This window comes from Barbus barbus, assembly GCF_936440315.1.
Source record: "Barbus barbus genome assembly, chromosome: 29".
NCBI lineage: Eukaryota > Metazoa > Chordata > Actinopteri > Cypriniformes > Cyprinidae > Barbus > Barbus barbus.
In genome coordinates this window covers 10,007,074-10,018,917 of record NC_136757.1, presented here as the reverse complement: position 1 = coordinate 10,018,917, position 11,844 = coordinate 10,007,074, and the positions used below count along the sequence as shown (strand labels likewise).

The window sequence follows — 11,844 nt, the reverse complement described above, 5'->3', positions numbered from 1 at the left end:
TCACATATGAAGACAGAATAGTACATTAGGTGGATTTGAGAATAAGTGGTAGTGGAAAAGTGATCTAGACGTGAGGAAACAGGTAGAGTGAATATCAGTCATTTAGATGGCTCCAGGGGGAATAGAATGTAATCAATGGGGATTTATAATTGTCTTTAGACAGCTCAAGACAGTGACTCAAGTTTGAATGGATGATGGAAGAATAATGCCACATCTGAAGAGAACTTAATCTCTGACTCCCAGCATTCTCAGCAGGATACAGCGGTGTTTGTGTGTTTGTATGTGTGCATGCGCATTTCAGCGAACATTTAATCTCTTATTTCTTTACAGATCAGGCCTCCTGTGTGCTCAAGCCTTTGTGCATTCGTCTTTTTCCAAAAGTGTGAAATAATAGCACAATGCAAAACAGCCAAAAATGTAATCCATATCCTCTGTTTGTTCTCTGAAAAATCCATTTCAAATCCTATTACTGTTGGAGTGAATGCATTCATTTTTTGTTCTCCAATTTTATCTAAATAATTCTTCCAGTTGTTTAAAATGCATGTTTGAAGTTCACTTTAAATTTAATGTCCTTTTTGCAGAATTTGATGTATAGCAACTTAATGTTAGAACTTAACAATTTTAATTCTGTAAAGATACTTCTTTTTCAACATACAGCCGCCCCAAAAACTATTCGAATATGTAAGCCAAATGTATGAATATAATAATAACACTAACTAACACGTGGCATTTATTTGAATCATTTTCTTTAATAATTAATGTTGGTGGATATCCTTATTTAAATGAAAATTCTGTCATCATTTACTTACACTCATATTGTTCTAAACCTGTATGACTTTCTTATGTGAAACACAAAAGAAGATGTTTTCCATGTCTCCAGTGTTTTTGGGCCATACAATGAAAGTCAGTGTTTTTTTATTTATTTTTATCAGTCTAACATTATTTGTTGTTTATGGAATAGCTTTCATTTTAAGCATATATTTTTATATCTATAATAACGTTTTGGAAACATTTTATAATACTTTAAATTTATTTGTGGTAACACTTTACAATAAGGTCCCATTAGGTAATGTTAGGGCATTAACAAATATTAACTAACAATGAGCATTACATTTGTTACAGTATTCTTTGTTAAAATTCGTTCTTGTTAGCTCAGGTCCATTAAATAATATTAACAGATGCATAATTATATATATAGCCTATATTATATTTTGTATATTATTATATATTGTATATTGACACTCACACTAAATGTTACATTATCTGCATTTGTCTGTTTTGGCCAAGCTGGAAGACTACCTTAAACCAGCCAAGACCAGCTTAAAGCAGCTTCGACTATTTTCAGTGCAGTCACACTTCAGACGTCTGTTCATTTCAGCTCTAATGAAGTCGAGGTAACTTTAGCATAAAACATTTCTGTTCCGAGGGATCCTGCAGCACGCTATTTAGTAAATAACACCGCTGTTCATTTAACCCAACCTGTTGATCCCCAATCCCCTTTTCCTGCCTCTCATCTGTTTGTGAGTCGCGAGACATCAAAGGCCCTCATCAACAAATGGAGCCGCAAAAGACTTACATGAAAGCCTGATTGTAGATGAAGCAGCTGATTATAATTGCATTTTGTATTCAATCGTTTTTTCTGCTCTCTCTTTTCTAATCGGGCCGACTGCCAGCTTTCTTTTCTATCATTCAGTAATGTGGGAGAACATTCTCATTAGGATTCAAGCACGATGCTCGCTAACTTAATTAAGCATAAGATAGACATGCGTATAGATGCAATCTGATCTCAATGTGTGTGAGCCCACGTTTAGCCCGCGTTCAAGGGTTCTCAAAGAATGTGATGATGCTGTGATGGCAGGAAAGTGGGGTATCTTGTCAGGTCTGTCTATTTCTGTGCTGCTTTCTTTTTCAAGAAGGTTTACGACAAATGGAGAAGTGGCACCTAAAGGAGTATTACACATATAGGAATCTGTTGAGTAGCTTGTTGAAAATGCAATTGTTTCTCTTTCTCTTCCTTTAAGAGACTATCATCTCTAAAGTATGTCTATTTCAGATGTGTGGTATTGCCTCTTATGATCAGTGTCTAGAAACCGAACATTGTTATTGCAGAAGCATCTATTTACTGGATACTATGTGATTTAAAGACATGGAAAAAGAGGAATTTTGTATAATGCCCTATCATTTTGTTAACCGCATTGTACTCAAGCTGCAATGCGGAGGAGTTGATTGATTGATGCATGAACATTAACTCAGAATTCGACAGTTTTATCTGACAGCCCTGATGGATGCTTTTTATAACAAACCCACTGAATCTGATAAAACCTGTCTTGAAATGCAAACTAAGTACACAAACATTCTGCAATGGCCTACCTAGCCAAAGCCTTATATGCATTGCATATGAAACTGATCAATCCTTGTAAATTTTTGTTTGCATGACAGTAGCACACAATGCAATGACTTCCAGAATGCAAAATTAGTTTCAGAATTAGACATTAGAAAATAAATGTAAGCAGCTCAATCTGGAATAAACTACACAAGCCTGTCATCTGTTTAGATCATCTGTCACAATTGTGTCTTTGTCTCCTTCTGTACACTGAACAAGAAAATCAACGCAGAAACAATTTTCACTCAGAAAATGTTAAATCTAATGACAAAGAAATGGCAAGTAACACACTGAATCAACAGTGAATTTTTAAAATTAGGACTGAAATTGTATTTTTTTAAACAACACACTGCAATAATCTGCCTTCTCATTTTAACAGTTTTGCATGGTGATGTGGACTTTCCGCCAACTTCCATGTTTTTGCACAGAATTAATTATATTTTAGACTCCCTAACTCCTCTAACCCTCACACTGATATTGTTGCACCTTTAGTTTTTCATTAAGACATTCGTTATGCTTATTAATCCATTTTCCTCGCAGGTTGTTGGCTGGTCTCCACATTTAGGTCATTTCAGATTTGACAATTTTTCATTGGACATATGCTCTCCTAAATAGGAGTAAAACCTCACCCACACAGGTATATGCACATTGTGCCCACAAGGGATCGCTGTTGCTTTGCAGTGATTCAAATTACATCATAAATGACCATATTTATTGCCACTTATAATTATCGTCAAAACTGTGTAAATGAACTTCTCCCATGCCACGTTAATGTTCACTTACTTACATACTTGGGAACATAGACAGCCATAAACTACCAATAACTTTTTTCCATTTGCGTCTTCAACTTTTTATTTCTAAGGGCAAAATTCTTTCGACTGCTCCAGTAAACGCATACGTTTCGCGGTCTATTAAGAATCTGAAATGTGTTGTGATAGTTACTGTGATGTTCAGGTAAAGCTTATGTGCACAGACGTCTGCAGGGAGCCCCTGATGTGAATGTTGGCGCCTCAGGTGATGCTTTAACCCTGCACCTCAGTTTGGACTCGCCAGTGTCTGCGCTGGAGTGGAGAGGAGAGGTTGGCGCAGAAAACCCACATGCACTTATTTTAAGGCACACATTTGCCGATGGTATTTGTTTTCTTTTATGCGTCTTTTTTTTCTAACACCATCTCCTGAGGAAGAAAACCAGACAAGAACTCTTTATCTCTGCAGGTTATTCCGAGCGACACCGAAGATATGGAAAGCGCAAATGGTGCAATCGTGCGCTTGAGCAACTTTTAGGATGTGCAGGATAATTCCGCATTAGAGGATGTGAGAGCGGATGCGGAGGAAACGCAGATCCTGCCTTACGCATCACGCATCAGGGGGAAAAATCCCAAAGCAACGCCGCCCAACCCGCCAGACTTTACTAGAAAGACAAAAGTAGCCAAGGAACGGAAATTAAATTTCTCACTGCTACCTAACGCCACAATACCGCAGACTGAGCAGATGGATTCAGCGGCGCATGGGAACATACTTCGGATGTGAGAAAAGCGCAATATTTGTGAAGGATCTGTCGCGTAACGAGGAGACACAGTGGCATCCTTCGGGATCTTGACAGAGCCTATAAATCCCATCTAATGCGTAACGGGATGTTCGGACTCTCAAGTCTTTTGACCTGAAGTAAAGTAAACCGACCCAACATTATGATGAATGCTTCTGGATATCCTCCGAGAGCGATACTGGAACTTAATCGCGCAATTTTGTGATCATCTCTCCGCGCGCAAAGGGATCCCTTTTCACTTTCACTGCCCTTCCGTGCCATCCAGTAAGATGGAAGTTTCTCACAGGGGGAGAACAAACATGTTGCGTCTCCATACTCTGCATTTCATTGTGATGGTGCTCAGAGGTAAGTTAAAGAGAGGGGTTCTAGCGTTTTTAAAAAAAATATATTAATGTGGAACTCGCAGCTTGAGGTTTCCCTACAAAACTTTAGATCGTAAAGATAAATTAATAGTTTAAATCTAAAAGCTGTACACTAGACCCTGGCTGAATCATATCTGTTAAGATCAGTGTGTGGTATTGTGAACGTGCGACATCTGTGGATTAGCGATGTCCGATTCGAGATCGAGTTGTTCCCGAGACAAATCTTTTTAATGAATCATTTTAATGAACCGGACTGAATCGGTCCGAATGATCAACTTGGAATTCACTCATTGAATCGAGAATCTCTTAGTGAGAGTGTAATCATTTCCAAATCGTAGAGACTGAAATACGCGGTGCACAAGCAGGCACAAAAGGATATAAGGCGACTTTGATTATTTTAACAAAGCCAGTATAATTTTAATTATAAAGTAAAATTATAATTATACCGTTTAATTATAACTATGCACTTTTTGTCAGGAAGTTGTGAACGTTACTAGAAAGTGTTGCTTTTATTACGTTGGTCATCTGGGAAGTATTTAGCGTAGTGGCACATCCTGATGGATCATTTTGAAAACTTAAAATTGAGTTAGTAAACTTAAAAACATAAACTTAAATTATTTGAGGAAGTGGGATTTAAACACGTTATGTGTCTACTTATATGGCTTTATTAAAACGTTTCAGAGCATGTAATAATTACGGCCACATACCGACATAATTACATGAAAGAATCACTGAATCGTTATTCAAAACAGATTGTTCGAAAGAACCGATTCGTCGAAAAGAGTCAGACTTTTTATTACCTGCTGGGATTCGAACACACACGATTCTATCTCCTAACCCTAAACCTACAACTTACAGAAAACCTGTTTGCACTGTTACACTTTCAGATAAACTTAATTTACTATTTTTATTTATTTATTTTCCCTCGTGGGGCCTGTCCCCAACATGTCAAAAATTTCAAGATTTACTATCCATGTGGGGATACACAAGGATAGTAAAGCACACACACACACACACACACACACACACACATGTTGGTTTTTGTGGTTTATGGGGTCTCTCCATAGGCGTAATGGTTTTTATACTGAACAAACTGTGTGTGCTATTGCCCTACACCAACCCTACACCTAAACATAGCTCTCACAGGAGACTTTGTGCATTTTTAGATTTTCAAAAAAACACCATTTAGTATGTTTTTTAAGCCTTTTGAATTACGGGGACATAGGCAGTGTCCTCATAAACCACCTTCATATTGTAATACCTCTGTCATACCCATGTCATTAAACAAATTTGTGTCCTCATAAACCACACACACACACACACACACACACACTCTTATACTATTACACTCGTTCTCCACTGTACTGTAGCTTTTCATTCACTCATTGTTTGAAGCAGTTCATTCAGAAGTCTAGTGGTCGAACAAGATGTGTTTTGTAGTTCTGACTTTTCATAGTTTTATTTCTTAATTGTAGAAAGCGCATAATTTTTTTCTGTTTGTGAGCATTGTTACCTCATTTATGGAGGGGGGGGGGGATACAGAGTCGTGTCGTAGCTTTCTGTCTGGATGTTTATGGTGTGGTTCACTACAAAGGGTGAAGTCAGGTAAAGCAAGGCACTTTTGACATTTAAAAAGAATGTGGCTTGATTTACCTGAATTTACCTCAGTTTGTCTGTTGAAACGCGGCTGAAATGTGTCCATTATGAAAGAGGTCCATAGGGCTTGATCAGGTGTGGGGGCAAACATGGGGGCACGGCTGTGCGTCAGATTACCTCTCATCATTAAATCTAGATCACTCTGGCTGTGAACTGGGGAGCATTTGGTCCTCATGTTAAATGGACATAATTATAATGCTAACCTTTAAATGAATAAGGCCATTATTATTTTATCCCTGTGTTCTTTTTTCAGCCTCCTTTCTTGATCTATTTTGTTCTCTCTGTCTTTGGCCTTCCTCCTCCTCCCTCTGTACCTCTAGTCTTGTGCGAGAACATGTAGTAGTTAGTGCTGAAATGACCTTGGAATTATTCTGGGTCTTTGAGCTTGATGTTCTGCAGGCCCACACATTACTCACAGTGTTTTAAACTGTGAGAAAAGGAAGTGGATAGTTTCATTATTAGGCTGGAGAGATGTATGAGCTTTCTGGAACAGCACGCTGTTACTGAAGTGAAAATAATGAGTGATGAATGAGTTTTTAAAGCATATTCTTCAACTAAACTGAAATACCGCAGAGAAATGAAGATTATCTGAATGCACCAGTGCACCAATATGATGCTGATAAGCTGATCATTTCCAAAAGAATGTAGATTTTTTTGTTTTAATACATATAAAATGTAACACTACAAACTAAAAAACACTGGTTTTAAACTCTACAACTCTCAACACAGCATTAGAAAGTATGAAAAATTGATATATTGTTTTTAAATTTAAAAGTGAAAGTAACATGACATACGGCCAAGTATGGTGACCCATACTCGGAATTCGTGCTCTGCATTTAACCCATCCAAGTGTACACACACAGCAGTGAACACACACACACCGTGAACACACACCCGGAGCAGTGGGCAGCCATTTATGCTGCGGCGCCCGGGGAGCAGTTGGGGGTTCGGTGTCTTGCTCAAGGGCACCTCAGTCGTGGTATTGAGGGTGGAGAGAGCGCTGGACATTCACTCCCCCCACCTACAATCCCTGCCGGCCCGAGACTCAAACCCGCAACCTTTGGATTACGAGTCCAACTCTCTAACCATTAGGCCACGACTTCCGTATATACTGTATATACAGTATATATATATTTTCTATTTTTAGATCTGGTAAAGATTACATTTAGCAGTGTTATTAAATTAATAAATTATTTGTGTTTTTAAAGTTTAATTTAAGTGTTACACAGCAAAAAAAATAAATTCCTTGAAACAAATTTCACGTAGAAATTGCTAGTACATTTCACAAATAAGTAGGAAAAATGGCATGTAATGCATTTAATTAAATATAAATTTAATTTTGAGGTAGGAACACTTAGTATTTTATTGTAAAATATAATCCTTTGGATTATTTGTAGTTAAAAAAAATTAAAATAAAATTACAGTATAGTTGACAGCAAATGTCATTTAAATGTTTAAATATGTGAAAATAAGCATGCATAATTAATTCTAATATTTACTGATAGTAATACATGAACAAATCTCAAGTATCTGATAAACAAATTCAATACCAATATATCGTACATACCTAATCTGAACCCTATTATGATTGTGCACACCTCATGCATTAAAAAAGTCACTGTTATATACAAAGCTTTCTTGGGACCGTTGTCACCCCTATAGCTAAAAGCCTTTAAAACTCAAAATGAACTAAATCCTTTGATGTGTTATGTCACACCTGAGTAATTACACCCAGCATTATGCCTTAGACATATTGAAATTAAGATCAGCTCTTTAAAAAAAGAACATGTCAAGGCCAAGACTTCATTTGTTTGAGAGCTGTTGTGGTAAATGAACACTGTTTGACTTTAACATCTTAATTTAATTCCCATTATGTGTTTCCTCGGGAGTTTTCTAAAGACATGGATATGACACTTCCCTTGTCACAAACTAAATCTTTCAGTAAACTGTAAGAATTACAGCGACTTCAAACATAAAATGGCCTGTAAATTATGGCACTTGTCTTTCTCTCAGCCATCACCATTTCAGCGATGTCATCTGGATAAAAAACCATTTTACTCAGCACTTTAATGGAGTGCATTTTATCGAGCTATGATGGACCTGTTTGCCTAAAGAAGTACTGAGTTACAGCAGTACATCATGTCTTATTATGACACCCTGTACTTTGTGCTGACCTTAAAAGTTGAAGTAGAGTTTTTTTTTTTTGATACAAGGGTTTTGTATAGTTTTAGCTGTGGAATGGCATTTAAAAGTACAATTTTCAATATTGAAGAAAAGTTGTAAGAAAAAGATCTTTGTCATCCAGTGGACAAATACAAGGTCAGTCCCTTTCATAGGTGTCCTGAGGCCTCATGCATAAACTTTGCATAAATCTCCAAACTTAATGTTTGGAAACCAAGCCAATGTAACAAACACCATACTCAGTGAACAGTGCACTTTACAAATCTTAATTTTGCGAATGATAATGCATTGCATGCTTAAACATTTGGCACCATGTTACCATACTGTATATCGCAAAATAATGTTGAGTGGTTAATAAAACATTTAAGTTTTGTGTGAGTCATGAAAAAGAAAGGTCAGCCATTCAATTCCATGGTTTCATGTATCATGACAAAATATTATTAATAATAATATTAATAATAATAAACATCTGGTCCTTAGCAGGACTTAAACTTGGGAAAATAAAACCTCAGATGAACAACAACACATGACATATCACACTGTGTCATTATTTATTTAACAAAAATAAAGCCAATATGGAAAAGCCATGGGTGGCAGACTAAGGACACCCTATGATTCAGTTGCTTGTAGATCCACTTTTAGCAGCAATAACTTTAAGTAATTATTTTCTGTATGACTTTATCAGTATCCAGTTTTGGCCCACCCTTCTTTTCAACATTGCTCCAGTTTGTTTAGGTTTGTGGACATTTGTTTATGCACATCTCTCAGTCAGGATGAGGTCTGGACTTTGACTGGGATTTTGCAACACCTTGATTCTTTTCTTTTTCAGTCGTTCTGCTGTAGATTTGCTGGTGTGCTTGGGATCATTGTCCTGTTGCATCACTCAACTTTGGCCAAGCTTTAGCTGCCAGATGGTTGGCCTCAAACTTGACTCTATAATACTTTGGTATACAGAGTAGTTCACAGTCGACTCAATGACTGTGCGGTCCCCAGGTCCTGTGGCGACAAAACAAGCCCAAAATCATCACCCCTCCACCAGCATGCTTGACTTTTGGTATAAGGTGTTTTTTTTTATTATGTTATTTAGGTTTTCACCAAATGTGACGCTGTGCATTATGGCCAAACATCTCCACTTTGGTCTCATCTGTTCAAAGGGCATTCTTCCAGAAGTCTATTGGTTTGTTCAGATGCAACTTTGCAAACTCAAGCTATCCTGTCATGTTCTTTTTAGAAAGAAGAGGCTTTCTTCTGACAACCCTTTCAAACGGGCCATACTTGTCTGGTCTGGTCACAAACCTTATCATTTAACATGCTATCTGAGGCCTGTAGAGTCTGAGGTGTAGTTCTTGGGTTGCCTGCAATTTCTCAGAGTATTGTAAGGTCCGACCAAGGGGTGAATTTCCTGAGATGTCCACTCTTGGGAGGATTGGTGTCTGTTTTCATTGTCTTCCACTTGTGAATAATGGACTTCAAATTGTTTGGAAATGGCCGTATTTCCCTTCCCAGATTGGTGGCAGCAACAATTGCTTCTCTAAGATGATTACCGATGTCTTTCCTCTGTGCTATTGTGTGAACACCTAAAACCTCCAGAGCAAATCTTCTGCTTTTATAGAGGTGCGCACACTATCTGATGATCAGTTAATCAAAGGTATTTGATTAACAGTGCCTGACCGTTAATTATGATAACAGTAAGGGTGTCCTTAGTTTGTCACCCATGGGTTTTCCATTTTGTCCTAGTTTTTGTTAAATAATAATGATACGTTGTAATATGTCATATGTTTCAAATGTTGAGACCTGCCAAGGACCAGATGATTTTTTTTTTCATTATTATGCCCTGATACAGAAAACAATAGAATTCAATACAGTGTCTTTTTTTTCCACATGACTGTATATAAGAAGACTTTTTTGGCTTTTTGTGTACATTAATTTATTGGCAGAGAATAAATTAAATAACACAGAAAAAAAGGCATAATCTTAAAATACACAGTATAAAAATATTTCAAAGAAAATAATATGTGTGCAAGAGAAGCACATGCTCTATATAATGATAAAAGAAGAAGAAGAAGAAGAAGAAAAAAAAAAAAATCCCTGTTGGCAGCTTGTTTAAAAAAACTTGTTATATTAACTTGTCATTTTCTTCACATTTGACTTGACCTTTGAAGTGCCACTGAAATGACCGTCGTCTTGGAAGGGTTACATTCAAAGTCACTGATGCATTTGGAGTCAAGACCAGGGGGTGTAGATTTTTTCGGTGTATTTGTCTAGTATTGTACAAGTTAAAAGAAAAGTGGAGTAAAAGGGAAGAGAAAGGGGGAACAGGATCAGAAGCTATCATAAGCTAGATTCAACTGGTTTGCAATTGAAGGTCTTCTCAACAAAATCAACTATGCAATTTGAGTTTTTCGGTTATCATCATTACCACTAGATAAAAACGTAGTCATCTTGTGTAGACCAAGGCCACCTCACAGCTGTGTTGATCAGGGATAAGTGGACAGTACAGAGTATTCTGAGTCATGTTTTGCTGGGAATTCACTCACCATTAATGTCTGTAGAATGAATGCAGTTGTTCAATTCCATAAAGAGTGCATTTTTAAACATCCATTTGAATAATTTCACAGACATTGTCATGTCAAGTTTGTGTTTTGTCATTGATGTGTGGAAAGAAGATAGGATGTGAAAGACTGGTGGTTTGTAGCAAATTATTATATACAGACATCTGAAAGTCCTGCCTTTGCTCTTTGCATTACCTCTCTCTCTCTCTCTCTCTCTCTCTCGCTCTCTCGTTTTTATTTTAAGCAGACTACCATATAACTGAATGATCATCAACATACCCAGACAAGGTGTTTAGGGCTATACATGTATGCTTTAAATTTTCCAATTGACAAAAAATACTTGTGACAAAATAGTTATTGCAGTTTTTGTTAACAGTGTCACAACATTTCATAAAAATATGTAAAGGAAATGCTCATTTGATTTCAGTATCTGTATTTAGTGTTCTTTTAAAAACTAAATAAAAAAAATAGAGTTTGAACTAAAAGTTTCATGGACATTTCTTCTTTAAATATAAGTATTATACTTGACTAATTAACTAATTATCAAAAGTAACATGTAATGCATTTTAAAAACTAATTTTAAATCTCACATGATAGGACTAGGAGTGCCAAAAACGCATATTCTTTTGAATAGAATAGTACTTTAATACTGTATAATTTCAGATAATATCAAGTATACCCATAAAGCTCTCGCTCTTCTGAAAGCAATTTTCTACTATGTTTGAAGAGTACTGAAGCATGTAAGCTGTAGTTTTATACACTGAAAAGCATGTTCCTTGGTTAAGCGTTTGTCTCACCTGGGACTAAAACCAGCCATCCTGCTCAGTCTGCCTCATTACCCTAGAGCTGCTCTACTGAGATTACAGGACTACTGGGACAGATTTCAGTATCAAAATGCATTTTATGAACGCCTGTGTACAATGCGGAGTTGACTAAAAACTCAATTGGGTTTTAGGTGCAAATGCATGAATACAGTTCAGTGGCAGACTGATGTCCAGCAATACCTTCACCTCCCTCTTGTGATCTTTCTTTAAAAACTCACTTTCTTCTTGTTGTTGTGTAATATTCTCAAGAGAAATGTGGTTAAACAAGAAATAATAATGAAGTTATTTTAAAAGCACCCAAGAGAAAAGAGATGCAGTAATTACACAAAGAGTCACATTA

At 36.7% G+C, this 11,844-nt stretch overlaps 1 protein-coding gene across 1 annotated transcript in view; it reads left to right on the top strand.

Moving 5' to 3' along the window:
• Positions 1-4,198: 4,198 nt before the first annotated feature.
• LOC306849457 (transmembrane protein 132C) overlaps positions 4,199-11,844 on the top strand; it is a gene marked incomplete at both ends in the record, with an annotated part of 217,821 nt that continues 210,175 nt past the window's right edge. The window contains one exon of the mRNA XM_079384494.1: positions 4,199-4,274. Within this exon, the coding sequence (XP_079240620.1) occupies positions 4,199-4,274 (76 nt within the window). The remainder of the gene's footprint in view (positions 4,275-11,844) is intronic.